The following is a 14,238-nucleotide window of genomic DNA, read 5'->3' on the forward strand; positions in this document are numbered from 1 at the left end:
CCTCTGTCTTTCTCTCTCTCTCTCCGCCTCTCTCTCTCTCTCTCTCTCTCTGACTCCCTCTTTGTCTGTCTCTTCTTCTCTGTCTCTTCCACTCTCTCTCTTTGCCTCTTTTCCTCTCTGTCTCTTTCTTTTCTCTCTCTCTGCTGGTCTTTCCTTGCCTCTGCCAGCTGCTTATGCTGCTGTTCTCTCAACCACTGTGTGTTGGGGGAGGGGGATCTAAACAAGCTGGTCTGGGTTCCCTGGCTTACAAGTTACCTTATGCCATACCTTTGAAACAAGGGATCTGTCCACGCTTCATTCTAACGGCCAACCTACCTCTAATGCTGGCCAGTCTATCTTACACAAAGTTTTAAGTTTTCCTGGTGTCATAGTACTCCATAGTCTCCCTTAAATCCTTTTTTTGAAATTTTTCAACATAGCTCCTAGTGCGGTGGGCTTACTTGGTGCCTCACCTATGTTTCCTCTAGACAAAACACCACGCTCACACCACACGCACACCACAAAACAAAGAATGGGTAAAAAGGGCACACACACACTTGTGTAGTTTACACCAAACCAAAATCAAAACCAAAATCAGAGTATCCAGAAATCCAAGCCAGGGCAAAACCAAAACCAAAGTATCAAGCAATCCAAGTCAAGTCAAAAACAAAAACCAAAGTGCCGGTACAGGCACACAGTGGGTGATCAGGCCACACTTCCACTCAAATGGAGTAGGCAAGTTCCCAAAACCAATCCTGTCAAGCAATTCAAACCAAGTCAAAACCAAAACCAAAACCAAAGTGCTGGTACAGGCACACCATGGGTGATCAGGCCACGCTTCCACTCAAATGGAGTAGGCAAGTTCCCAAGACCAATCCTGTCAAGCAATTCAAACCAAGTCAAAACCAAAACCAAAGTGCCGATAAAGGCACACCGTCGGTGATCAGGCCACGCTTCCACTCAAACGGAGTGGGCAAGTTTCAAAGACTAGTCTTACCAAGTTTTAGATGTCCAGACTGCAAGTGCCCGTTCCTTCCAGGTGTTCAGCCACTGCGTTGATCCTCCACGTGGGCCTGCCACACACTGCTCTGGCGAAGCATCCCACCAGGGGAAATGCCTACCCGGGAGTGCTCTCAGGATCCGCGTTGCTCGGGCTGGTCGGAGTCCCCTGAAGGGATGTTCCACAGGGCAGGCTTAAGCCGCCTAAGGAGCTGCCTTGACCATCCACCATTCACCTTGCTTCCCAGTCAGGGAACCAAGAAATGTAGCAGAACGAGCGCAGACAAAACTCCTCAGACACCGAGTTACAGAAGGAAGAGGTTTATTCGGCCGGGGGCATCGGCAAGACTTTAGTCTCAACAGCCGAGCTCCCCGAGTGAGCAATTCCTGTCCCTTTTAAGGGCTCACAACTCTAAGGGGGTGCATGTGAGACGGTCGTGATTGATTGAGCATGCAGGGGGTATGTGACTGGGGGCTGTGTGCACCAGTAATTAGATCGGAACAAAACAAGATAGGGATTTTCACAGTGCATTTCTATACACTGTCTGTAATCTATAGATAACAGAACCAATTAGGTCAGGGGTCGATCTTTAACTACCAGGCCCAGGGTACGGTGCCGGGCTGTCTGCCTGTGGATTTCATTTCTGCCTTTTCGTTTTTACTTCTTCTTTCTTTGGAGGCAGAAATTGGGCATAAGACAATATGAGGGGTGGTCTCCTCCCTTAGTGAAATGTCATCAGTTAAGGCAAGGACCGGCCATTTTCACTTCTTTTGTGGTGGAATGTCATTGGTCATGGCGGGGCAGGGCATTTTCACTTCTTTTGATTCTTCAGTTACTTCAGGCCATCTGGGGGTATTCGTGCAAGTCACAGGGGATGTGATGGCTTGGCTTGGGCTCAGAAGCCTGACACTCTCCCTGCTGATCATGTCTAGCTAATCTCCCAAAGCCCAATCCCTTCTACAAAACAACTCCTTTCCTTCCTAGGCATGGTTAGTGCGGTCAGAATTCGTGCACAAGAGTTGGGACCGTGTCCTGTAGCCTTTCTGTCCAAGCAACTTGACCTTACTGTTTTAGCCTAGCCCTCATGTCTGCATGCAGCAGCTGCCACTGCTTTAATACTGTACCATGTCCTGTAGCCTTCCTGTCCAAACAACTTGAACTTACTGTTTTAGCCTAGCCCTCACGTCTGCGTGTAGCAGCTGCCACCACTTTAATACTGTTAGTGGCCTTAAAAATCACAAACTATGCTCAACTCTCTACAGTTCTCATAACTTCCAAATCTATTTTCTTCCCCCAACCATCACTCAAGACAACGCTTATGTTGATAAAGTAACTAAAAAGCAGCCATCAAAAAGCATCAGATTCCATCGCTCAGGACAATGCTTATGCTGATAAGTTAGCTAAAAAAGCAGCTAGCGTTCCAACTTCTACCCCTCACAGCAGTTTTCCTCCTTCTCACTCTCACCTACTTCCCCACTGAAACTTCCACCTATCAATCTCTTCCCACACAAGGCAAATGGTTCTTGACCAAGGAAAATATCTCCATCCAGCCTCACAGGCCCATTCTATTCTGTCGTCATTTCATAACCTCTTCCATCTAGGTTACAAGCCGCTAGCCTATCTCTTAGAACCTCTCATTTCCTTTCCATCCTAGAAATCTATTCTCAAAGAAATCACTTCTCAGTGTTTCGTCTGCTATTCTACTACTCCTCAGGAATTTCTCAGGCCCCCTCCCTTTCCTACACATCAAGCTCAGGGATTTACCCCTGCCCAGGACTGGCCAATTGACTTTACTCACACGCCCCAAGTCAGAAAACTAAAATATCTCTTAGTCTAGGTAGACACTTTCACTGGATGGGTACAGGCCTTTCCCACAGGGTCTGAGAAGGCCACTGAGGTCATTTCTTTCCTTCTTTCTCGGTTTGGCCTTCATACCTCTATACAGTCTGATAATGACCAGCCTTTAATAGTCAAATCACCCAAGCAGTTTCTCAGGCTCTTGGGATTCAGTGAAACCTTTATATCCTTTAGCATCCTCAATCTTCAGGAAATGTAGAATGGACTAATGGTCTTTTAAAAACACACCTCACCAAGCTCAGTCCCCAACATAAAAAGGACTAGACAATACTTCTACCACTTTCCCTTCTCAGAATTCAGGCCTGTCCTTGGAATGCTAGAGGCGACTGCCCATTTAAGCTCCTGTATAGGCACTCCTTTTTATTAGGTCCCAGTCTCATTCCCGACACCAGCCCACCTTGAACTGCACCCCAAAAACTTAGAGCCTAAAAACTCACCAACCAAGCAATTATGCTGACCCCCTCCCCTTAGGCTCTCTCTAATTAGCTGTCCTAGGTCCTCCCAATTCTTAGTCCTTTAATACCTGTTTTTTCTCCTTTTCTTATACAGACCTTGTGTCTTCCGTTTAGTTTTTCAATTCATACAAAACCGCATCCAGGCCATCACCAATCATTCTATGTGACAAATGCTCCTTCTAACAACCCCATAATATCACCTTTTACCACAAGATCTCCCTTCAGCTTAATCTCTCCCACTCTAGGTTCCCACGCCACCCCAATCCCACTTGAAGCAGCCCTGAGAAACATCGCCCATTCTCTCTCTCCATACCACCCCCCAAAAACTTTTGCTGCCCCAACACTTCAACACTATTTTGTCTTATTTTTCTTAATATAAGAAGGCAGGAATGTCAGGCCTCTGAGCCCAAGCCAAGCCATCGCATTCCCTGAGACTTGCACATACATGCCCAGATGGCCTGAAGTAACCAAAGAATCACAAAAGAAGTGAAAATGCCCTGCCTGCCTTAACTGATGACATTCCACCACAGAAGAAGTGAAAATGGCCAGTCCTTGCCTTAAGTGATGACATTACCTTGTGAAATTCCTTTTCCTGGCTCATCCTGGCTCAAAAGCTCCACCACTGAGCACCTTGTGACCCCCTACTCCTGCCCTCCAGAGAACAACCCCCCTTTGACTGTAATTTTCCTTTACCTACCCAAATCCTATAAAACGGCCACACTTTGCTCTCTTTTCGGACTCAGCCCACCTGCACCCAGGTGATTAAAAAGCTTTATTGCTCACACAAAGCCTGTTTGGTGGTCTCCTCACACAGACGTGAATGACACCACTTTGACGGCTTTCTTGCCTCTACCAAGACAAACTCAGTTCTTTATCTCTTTTCTGAATTTTCCTGGTACTTTTACTCTGAATATACTGCTTAATTAACATTCTGCCTTGTACCTAGGACTAACACACTAAACTCCCAGAAGACAAAGTAGGAGAATACAATAACAGGATATAAAATTTTAACAGCCAAGTTAGAATGAATTTATGGGTGACCTTTATTGGGCAAAAGAAAATGTTGTTAGTGTAAGATTTAGGGGTGTAGTGACCAAGGCGTAAACTAGGATGGCAGCAATGAAAGGGAAGAGTCCCGAGTAACATGGGAAACATTTACACTGCATATTTCACATGTCCGTGTGAAAAGATCACCAAACAGGGTGTGTGTGAGCAACATGGCTGTTTATTTCACCCGGGTGCAGGCGGGCTGAGTCCGAAAAAGGAGTCAGCAAAGGGTGGTGGGATTATCATTGGTTCTTACAGGTTTGGGGACAGGCGGTGAAGTTAAGAGCAATGTTTTGGGGACAGGGGGTGAAGCTCAACAAGTACATTCCCAAGGGTGGGGAGAACTACAAAGAAACTTCTTAAGAGTTGGGTATCGATCAGTTACCCAACGTGCATCGATCAGTTAGGGTGAGCAGAAACAAATCACAATCCGTTAAGTTATTTTCACTTCTGTGGATCTTCAGTTGCTTCAGGCCATCTGGATGTATACATGCAGGTCACTGGGGATATGATGGCTTAGCTTGGGTTCCGAGGCCTGACACTGAAGGCTTGCATTTGGGCTTTTATTAGCTTTAACAACGAGGTATCTAAACCTGGACAGTTTCACAAACACCCATTTTAAAACATTCCAGCTACCATCTCAAAACTCTCTCAAAACTCTGGGTCTCACTGGAAGAGAAAGTGACTCCACCTAGAATTCCTCAGGGAGACATTCACTTCCATCATTGGCTGACCACGAGCTTTAGACAGCCTCTACTGCACCCGCATACCAAGGACACCACATCCACATCAGCCAACAAGTCATAAACAGCCTTGGAAATACGTGGAAAGGTCAAATTTATGTAAGCAATTAAATTCTCTTTTAAATTTTAAGGAAACACAAACATGCCTTTGCTTTAGTTAAGGCATTTGAGAGCAAAATGTATTAATACTTTGAATCCGCCAAGCAGACACAATCTGGGTTTGACCGTTCTCTGTGGGTGAAGGTGAAGGCTGAGCACGGGGCCGCTCTCCTTCCAAGTCCCAGCCGCGCCCTCTCACCCAGTTTCCCATCCTGCACCGCGCCGCACGTCCCCCACCATTCAGCGCCACCCGGCCCTCCCAGCCCCGCCGCCGTCCTTCTCCTCCGCCCTTCTCCTCCGCCCTGGCTCTCTCTCCGCGCTAGTATCAGCCTCCGCGTCCCACAGAGAAGGCAAGACGTGGGCAGGCAGAGAACCAGACCAGGCTTATCAGGGATTGCCGGGAGAGGGGATGCAACCCCTCCCCAGGTCGCACCCACGACGCAGGCAAGGGTCATGGAGCATGCGTTGAATACCCCGGCCGGCGACCGCTCCCACCCCGACGGCTCTCACCCGGCCTGGCGCAGTGCCCCCTCCTTCCGCTGCCCAGCCGCCTCTTCCCGCCCCGCCCCTCCCCGTCCCGCCCACGGGCCCCAGTGGGCGGGACCAGCGGAGTCTGGCGCTGGGGGAGTCTGTCAAGGCCGTGACCCGTGTAATATTGTCCTAGTGGCCGAACGGGAGCCAACATGGCAGCGGGTTTCGGGCGATGCTGCAGGGTGAGAGAGAGCCCAGCGGTGCGGTAGGGGCAGGGACATGGATATTGTGTGGGAGCACGGGGCCCTGGACCAAAAATAGGTGCGGCCGGGAGGAGTGGGAAGTCGGGTTGAGGAGGGAGCTTGCCTGCCTAGGGGTCCCCACCTGCTTTCACGCCTCCTACCACCGGACGGAATGTAGCCTGGCGTTTCATTTTCCGTATCCTCCCGTCAGCCGACCCCGTTATAGCCGGCATCCTCTCTTTAGAATATCGTTTTTCTTTCTCTGGTAAACCCTCCAAATATTTACCCCGGGAATCCCACCTTTTCCCGAAGTGACCCGGTCTCTGTGTCAGAACCACGGGAAAAATGAAAATGGAGCAGCTACTCCTTGAGATACTTAATATGTTTAGTAAGCTTTTCGTTGTGTAATATGGTGGAGGACGCTTCCACGTTGCTTACTGGGAAAAAAAAGTAAAAGAAAAAACCTACCGCAGGATTTTATGTGAACTTGTCTGTATATTCTAGTATTGGGTCTTAACAGATTCTAAATAAGTTTGTCATTAGATGCACTTTGGTATCTTAAATATTCTTGACATGTTCACACGACTGCCATTTAGATGTCACTTAAAATTAAGTTAAAGTTATGTCTTTGACCAAAAAAGCTGAGGTTTTAGAATAATCCTAAAGAATTGCTGCCCATATTTTACTGCTGTTATTCAAGTTAATGTGCAGTGAAGGCAGAAATTGGGGGATTTCAGCTATTTTTAACTCCAACACCAGAAAAGCAGATTTCTGAACCTTCCAAGGAAGGATCTAAAAAGAAAACCTGATAGAGAAAACGTATACCCTTTTTCTCTTCTTTAACCCATAAAACTAACACTTTTATATTCCCAAGAAATGCACAAAAGTGTTCAATTCTAATGGTGCTATTTCGATATTTGGAATTTCATTGTTCTAGACAGAGAGCCCGAGATAATAAAACCAATATTTATATAGCATTAGGCTTTCAAAACATTATCTTACTTTAATCGTTCAAAAATACGCAGTGAGGTTAGCACCATTTTTCGGTTTTGAACGGAAGCTATAAGCAGTTTGTAACCTGTCTACGGCCATAAATATAGTTGTGGAACCTAGATTCAAATTCAGCAATTGTAACTCCAGATCCCTTCCTATTTCTGTTTTCTATTTGTAAACCACCTCTCTAACTGGCTAACTTTGTTGTGTAATTAACAGGTTGATGGACATTGTATTCTGGTAATAGCAACCTTTGCACTTTGTTCTATGTAACATATTTTCCTGAACAGTCACATGTGAAGTGACTTTTTCCCTATTTAAAGCCTCTCGGTTGGCCAGACGCGGTGGCTCACGCCTGTAATCCTAGCACCTTGGGAGGACTAGGCGGGTGGATCACTCAAGGCCAGAAGTTCAAGACCAGCCTGGCCAACGTAGGGAAACCCTGTCTTTACTGAAAATATCCATCCTGGCGAACACGGTTGAAACCCCGTCTCTACTAAAAAAATAAAAAAAACTAGCCGGGTGAGGTGGCGGGCGCCTGTAGTCCCAGCTACACAGGAGGCTGAGGCAGGAGAATGGCGTAAACCCGGGAGGCGGAGCTTGCAGTGAGCTGAGATCCGGCCACTGCGCTCCAGCCCCGGCGACAGAGCGAGACTCCGTCTCAAAAAAAAAAAAAAAAAAAAAAAAAAAAAAACGACAAATTAGCTGGGCATGGTAGCATACGCCTATAATCCCAGGAGACTGAGTTTGCAATGAGCAGCGATCTCTCCACTGCATTCCAGCCTGGGTGACAGAGGGAGACTGTCAAAAAAAGTCTCTCAGTAGACCATTTAACCTGGTTTGAGTTCTGACTTTTGTGCATGGGATTTAAAAACGCATTTATAATAGTCAGTTTTTTTGTTCTGATTTTTGCAGAATGTTTTCCTTTGTTATGAAACCTAGTGACCAATTAGGATACTAACAGAAAGATGAGTATAGCAAGGTGGTTAATAGCATGGGCTCTTGATAGTAAATGTTAGAATCCTGGTTGCACTAATAGTAGAGTGACTTTGCCTAATTTAGTTGACTTTCTGAGCCTTCGTTTCTTCACATGCGAAAATGGAATAAAAGTAATAACTTAATCCTAGACTTGACCTAGGATTCAGTGAATTAACCTGTGTAATGTGACTGTAAATCAGAGTAGATTTGGTCTGTGACTGCTGGACAATAAGGACCAGAGAAACGGTTTCACTTTTTTTTTTTTTTGAGACGAAGTCTTGCTCTGTCACCCAGGCTGGAATGCAATGGTGCAGTTTAGGCTCACTGCAACCTCCGCCTCCTGGGTTCAAGCGATTCTCCTGCCTCAGCCTCCCGAGTAGCTGGGACTACATACCACCACACCTGGCTTACTTTTGTATTTTTAGTAGAAATGGGTTTTCACCATGTTGGTCAGACTGGTCTCAAACCCCTGACCTTGTGATCCACCCACCTCAGCCTCCCAAAGTGCTGGGATTACACGCATGAGCCACCCCGCCTGGCACTGTTTCACTTTCAAAATAAAATGAATGAAGTTGCAAAGATAATGCGAGTTTTCATACTCTGTGTGTGTGTGTGTATTTTTTAATTGTAGTATGAGTTATGTTATTTTGAAAGCGCTGTTTCAGTTACAAATATTTGATACTCTTAATTATATTGTCAGCTTCCATGTAGGAAATCCTCTGTATAAGTTGAAATTGTCATCTACAAAGACAGTTTCTTTTTACGGATTTTGAAAAACATAAGAATTTAAATGTAGAAACTTTAGTATATTCTTCAGCTTCTCTTTTCTCTTAGTATCTCAGCTTGTTAAAATTGCCAGATAGTTCAGTTAAACTCTTTTACAGTGAAAATTGTGTAATTTTGGCTGTCCTGACACCTTTATACAGGAACACCATTGTGGTTCCCAGTTTGGCGGCTTTAATAAATGCAGATTTTTACTTTTGTATCCATTAAGCTGTCATGAATATAAAAATGGGTTGCAAAACAATAATATATGTATATTTGATTGTTTGTTTCTTTATATGTTCCTTTGAAGAAATATGAGTATATTTCACATCCTAAGACAAGAAATGTATTAGTAGTTTAGAACAGGGATGGCAAACGTTTTTTGAAAAGGAGCAGATAGTACATGTTTTTGGCTTTGTGAACCATATGGTCTCTGTGGTAACTACTTAGATCTGCTGTGAAAGCAGCAATAGACAGCATGATGTGGCTGCCATAGTTTGGTGACTCCTTGCTCAGAACATTGTAAGAATGCCTGTAGACAGCAGAAAATACAGAACATGGTTTTATGCTAATTTGTTTTGTTAGAGTGGGGTATCCTAAAAAATGAGATCCTCTGAGGGGAAGGTTCCCAGAGGCATGCATGGGAGGCTCACAGGGACAGGGTATCAAAGTTGATGGACTAGGCAACTCTTGAACACAGTATGTTCACTTTCCACCTATCGTTCTCCCCACCCCAACTCTCCAACCATCAAAGTCCTAGGAGCTTATAAGATACCCAGAATAGTGATCCTACGTCTACTAATACCCTTGACTGTTGTTTGTCCTAAATCCTCCACTTCAGTAGTGTAAATACCACTGACTTTATTTTCATTACTTTTTAAAAACATCTCCTCTGTCATAGGAGTTTATATAACTGGTAATTGACTTATTTAAATTATGATTGAAGGCATTTAAATAGTGATGACTTTAAAAACTATGAGTATGGTCAAACAAGTTGTTGTACTCACTTACAATTATGAGTAGTCTCTTATCTGATTAATGTTTAACTTATCAAATTTATTTTAATAAAACTGTTCTTTACAGGTCCTGAGAAGTATTTCTCGTTTTCATTGGAGATCACAGCATACAAAAGCCGATCGACAGCGTGAACCAGGATTAGGATTTAGTTTTGGTATATGTTCTGTTCTATCTTTTGACTTTAAACTTACACATAAGAAGCTCTGTCTATGTATTTGTTTGGAGTACGTTTGTAAATAAACTTAATAATGTCTGTCAATGAGTAGGACCAGTCCACCGTCCACAGATCGTTCCCAGTAACTCACACCCATTTTTCCTGATCTCATTTTCTTCCTCAGTATACTATACTATACATTAAATCTGTGTTAGTAGTATACATACACTTATATTCCTTCCTTTTTTTCTAAGTGTTTAGCCCAAAATCAATGAGATTTACTGATATATATGAATAGTCTTCAACTTACATATCTGAATGCCACAAATACATTTTAAAACACTTGTTAGATTACAATGCTAGGTGCCTGGTAATAAGCTAAAGCTTGTTTTTGCTATAATATATCCACATTGCAATTTTGGTACTATTAGGTGAAGTTCTCACTCCTGGCACCAGGGAGCCATGTAGTTGTTGTAAGGAAAAGGAATATGATTTTTCTTCCTCCCTCCTCTATAAAATGAAAACCACAGTCAAAAAATGTGAAATAATAATATCTATCTTTGGCATTCTTGGCCATCTAAAGTGCTTCTTCAAAATTTTTATTTTTTCTCTAGTTAAAAACCATTTACTCAATTCATTTGGTCTCAGAAAATAGTTAAAGGCAGCTGAGATAATCACAGCTAGGTACAAATGACAGTCTCAAAGCTCTCCAGAGTTATTGTTTGTTTTTATTGTTATGTTTTTAAAGATTTTTCCCTTTTCTTTATAAAGTTTTTTTTGGTTTTTTAACCAGAATTTGATGAAGTTTTTCTTTTTCTTTTTCTTTTAGAAAAGATGAGGTTTCATTGTCTCATTATGTTGCCCAGGCCGATCTTAAACTCCTGGGCTCAAGCAGTTCTCTTATTTCAGCCTTCCAAAGTGCCGGGATTATAGGCATGAGCCACTGCACCCAGACCAAATGAAACTTTGCTGTGTTTTGTTTTTTTCTTTCTGTGACCTCTAGCCAAAGACTGAATGAAAATTTTCTTTTCTTTTCTTTCTTTCTTTTTTTTTTTTTTTTTTTTTTTTGAGACAGAGTCTCACTGTGTCACCCACAATGCTGTGCAGTGGCTCACTGCAACCTCTGCCTCCCAGGTTCAAGTGATTCTCCTGCCTTAACCTCCTGAGTAGCTGGGACTACAGGTGTGGGTCACCTTGCCTGGCTAATTTCTATATTTCTATATTTTTAGTAGGGATGGGGTTTTGCCATGTTGGCCAGGCTGGTCTCAAACTCCTGATGACAAGTGATCCACCCTCCTCTGCTTCCCAAAGTTCTGGGATTGCAGGCATGAACTACTGTGCCCAGCCTGAATGAAAATTTTCTTTTTTTTTTTCTTTTTCTTTTTTCTCTTTCTGTAACCCAAGACTAAATGAAAGTTTTCAAGCAGTATGAGGATAGCTGTTTGGGATGGTCTTCCTCTGTCGCTCAGGCTGGATTGCAGTGGCTCCATCTGGGCTTATTGCAACCTCTTCCTCCTGGGTTCAAGCGATTCTCTTACCTCAGCCACCCAAGTAGCTGAGATTACAGGTGTGGGCCACCACGCCTGGCTAATTTTTATATTATTAGTAGAGATGATGTTTAGCCATGTTGGCAACGCTAGTCTCGAACTCCTGGCCTCAAGTGATCCACCCGTCTTGGCCTCCCAAAGTGGGATATGGGCATGAGCCACCATGCCCAGCCAGGGCAGTGGATCTTACTGAGATAATTAGCATTAATTTGGTATGATTGCTTGTCACTTACAATTTGACTCTCACTAGTAAGAGCCTCGCAGGAGAAATCTATGGTGGTTCACTGAGTGACAGAGGATGAGATAGATATAATTGTTTGGGAGGGAGATTTTGAAGTTCAATACGGGTCTATTCCTTGAACCAGTTGCATCTGGTTCTTTATCTGTAAAATGAAAATATCTATAACACAGAATTTCTATGAAGATTAAGTTATATGCTGTATTTAAAGCCCCTAGCACATAGTGACTGGATCAAAGTAGTTTCTCAATAAATAATACATAATACATCCTTGTCATTTCTACTTTTTTTTTTTTTTTTTAAAGAGGGTTTCACTCTGTCATCCAAGTTGGAGTGCAGTGATATAGCTCACTGCAACCTTGACTTCTGGGGCTCCATGGATTCTCCGGCCTCAGCCTCCTGAGCAGTTAGGACAACAGGTCCATGTCACCACACCCAGCTGATTTTTGAAATTTTTAAATGTTTTGTAGAGACAGGATCTTGCTATGTCACCCAGGCTGGCCCCAAACTCCTGGCCTCAAATGGTTCGCCTTCCTCAGCCTCCCAAAATTCTGGGATTATAGGTGTGAGCCACCATGCTCAGACTTTCTCTACCCTCTCTCTACCTACAAGATTGATATCAACTGGCACCAATCTTAGAAGTAAAGCTGTGATATAGAGAACACTGGACTGAAACTCTATACTTCCGCTAATTCATTGTAAGACTGATATTAGAATTTCCTTACTCTGCATTGGTTTATCTATAAAAGGATTTGATCTTATGCTCTTCAATTCAGCACCAAAATTCTATTTTTATGTATTATTTCTCACTCCCCATACAATGATTACTATAGTCTTAAACATTCTTTTCTGCATTTGCTCTCATTTTTCTTGCTTGAAATACCCTGTTATCTCTTTTAAATTTTACCTAATCTTTGACGTTAGATGCAACCACATTAAAACACAAGGATACCATGGATTTGCAAAGATGCAGTTAGCAATTGGCTACTCTCCTCAATCAAGCCATCATACTAATTTCATTAATTTTAAAACAATAATCCCTTATTTTATGTAAACAAATTGTTGGACACCATTTATTAGCATTGCAGCAGGATTTTGTTACTATCTTTTGAAAAACCTTTCTACCACTTTTACCAGTTGCTTTGTGCTAATTTATAAACTTTGAGTTTAAAGGAGCAGTAAGCCTAGGCTTAGTGTCTCATGCTTGTAATCCCAGCACTTTAGGAGACCAAGGCAGGAGGATTGCTTGAGGCCAGGAGTTCAAGACCAGCCTGGCATCATAGTGAGACCCCGTCTCTATGAAAAATAAAAATAAAAATAAAAAAATGAAATAGATAGGGTGAGGTGGCTCCCAGCACTTTGGGAGGCCGAGATGGGAGAATCACTTGAGCCTAGGAGTTCCAGACCAGCTTGGACAACATGGCAAAACCCTGTCTCTATAAAAATTACAAAAATTAGCCAGATATGGTGGCATGTGCCTGTGGTCCCAGCTAGTTGAGAAGCTGTGCTGGGAAGATCATTTGAGGCCAGGAGGTCGAGGCTACAGTGAGTCATAATTGTACCACTGCACTCCAGCCTGAGTGACAAAATGAGACTGTCTCAAAAAGAAAAAAAAAAAGGTAAAATTAAAATCACGACGATGATATTCTTATATGACACTTTGAAATAAGTTGTATTGCTTTATGTCACTGAATGTGTTTCATTTATTTCGTTAGATTGATTCTTGTCATCAGGGAGATGTCTTGCATATTAGTTTCCCTTCAGTGTCAGTAAACATTTGATAAATTGGCTTAGGAACTAATAATAAGTTAAACATTTGTTATATCACCAATTGGGAAAGAAAAACTCACTTGAGCTCTACAGGTTAATATCTGTTACTCATTTGTAAAAGTTAGAAATCTCACCTATTTCCTTTAGCATTTGTGTTGACATAGGTTTATTTATATTGTGTAGTGAACTCTTGATTAGTCAAAAAATGCACTGTAGTCTGACTTTTCTGATTAATCAAGGATTTAAGTCCCCACAGTAAATACACATTTCTACATACTGACTTCATGGGACATTTTTCCTTAACTTGTTATCCAGTTTTAATCTTTTCTAAATAACTTTCCCTTAGAGTTCACTGAACAGCAGAAAGAATTTCAAGCTACTGCTCGTAAATTTGCCAGAGAGGAAATCATCCCAGTGGCTGCAGAATATGATAAAACTGGTGAAGTAGGTGTATACATTTTAAAGAGGGAAAAATCTTTTACATTTTTTACAAGATTATGTAATCAAACTGTTTGGATATCAAAATATATTTTAATTCAGTTCTTTTCTTTTTCTTCTAGTATCCGGTCCCCCTAATTAGAAGAGCCTGGGAACTTGGTTTAATGAATCCGCACATTCCAGAGAATTGTGGTGAGCTTTCTTTATATTTTTAATACTAGAATGCATATGAGTAAGAAAAATTGTGGAACTCTACTCAGTCATTGTTTTCAAATATTTCTTGCCATTAAATGACTTTCTAGCTTTGTCATCCTGCTCAGACTACAGTGTTTGCCCACTTTTGGAAGCTTGTACTCTATACTTAGATGCATTTTTCCTTCTTCTAAATGGTTCCAACCTTAATTTGCACCTAAACCTCAGTAACTTCTGTTTCTAGAGTTGGTCA

The 14,238-nt window shown here is 42.6% G+C and overlaps 2 protein-coding genes across 3 annotated transcripts in view; one reads left to right on the forward strand and one right to left on the reverse strand.

Annotated features, from left to right (window-relative positions):
• The window catches only part of SLC44A5 (solute carrier family 44 member 5), a 531,948-nt gene extending 526,228 nt beyond the window's left edge, over window positions 1-5,720 (reverse strand). Inside the window, exon 1 of the mRNA XM_050805057.1 lies at window positions 5,691-5,720. The gene's annotated coding sequence lies outside the window, so the exon portion shown is untranslated. The remainder of the gene's footprint in view (window positions 1-5,690) is intronic.
• Window positions 5,393-14,238, forward strand: part of ACADM (acyl-CoA dehydrogenase medium chain) — a 42,127-nt gene continuing 33,281 nt past the window's right edge. Inside the window, exons 1-5 of one of the 2 annotated variants that reach the window (XM_050805122.1) lie at window positions 5,643-5,893; window positions 9,713-9,800; window positions 13,702-13,799; window positions 13,916-13,985; window positions 14,114-14,212. In XM_050805122.1, coding sequence (XP_050661079.1) covers window positions 5,864-5,893; window positions 9,713-9,800; window positions 13,702-13,799; window positions 13,916-13,985; window positions 14,114-14,212 — 385 coding nt within the window. In that variant the 5' untranslated portion in view covers window positions 5,643-5,863. Of the gene's footprint in view, window positions 5,894-9,712; window positions 9,801-13,701; window positions 13,800-13,915; window positions 13,986-14,113; window positions 14,213-14,238 lie in introns of both variants that reach the window. The other variant, XM_050805117.1, reaches the window with a different exon arrangement.

The sequence above is a fragment of the Macaca thibetana genome, chromosome 1, assembly GCF_024542745.1.
Source record: "Macaca thibetana thibetana isolate TM-01 chromosome 1, ASM2454274v1, whole genome shotgun sequence".
NCBI lineage: Eukaryota > Metazoa > Chordata > Mammalia > Primates > Cercopithecidae > Macaca > Macaca thibetana.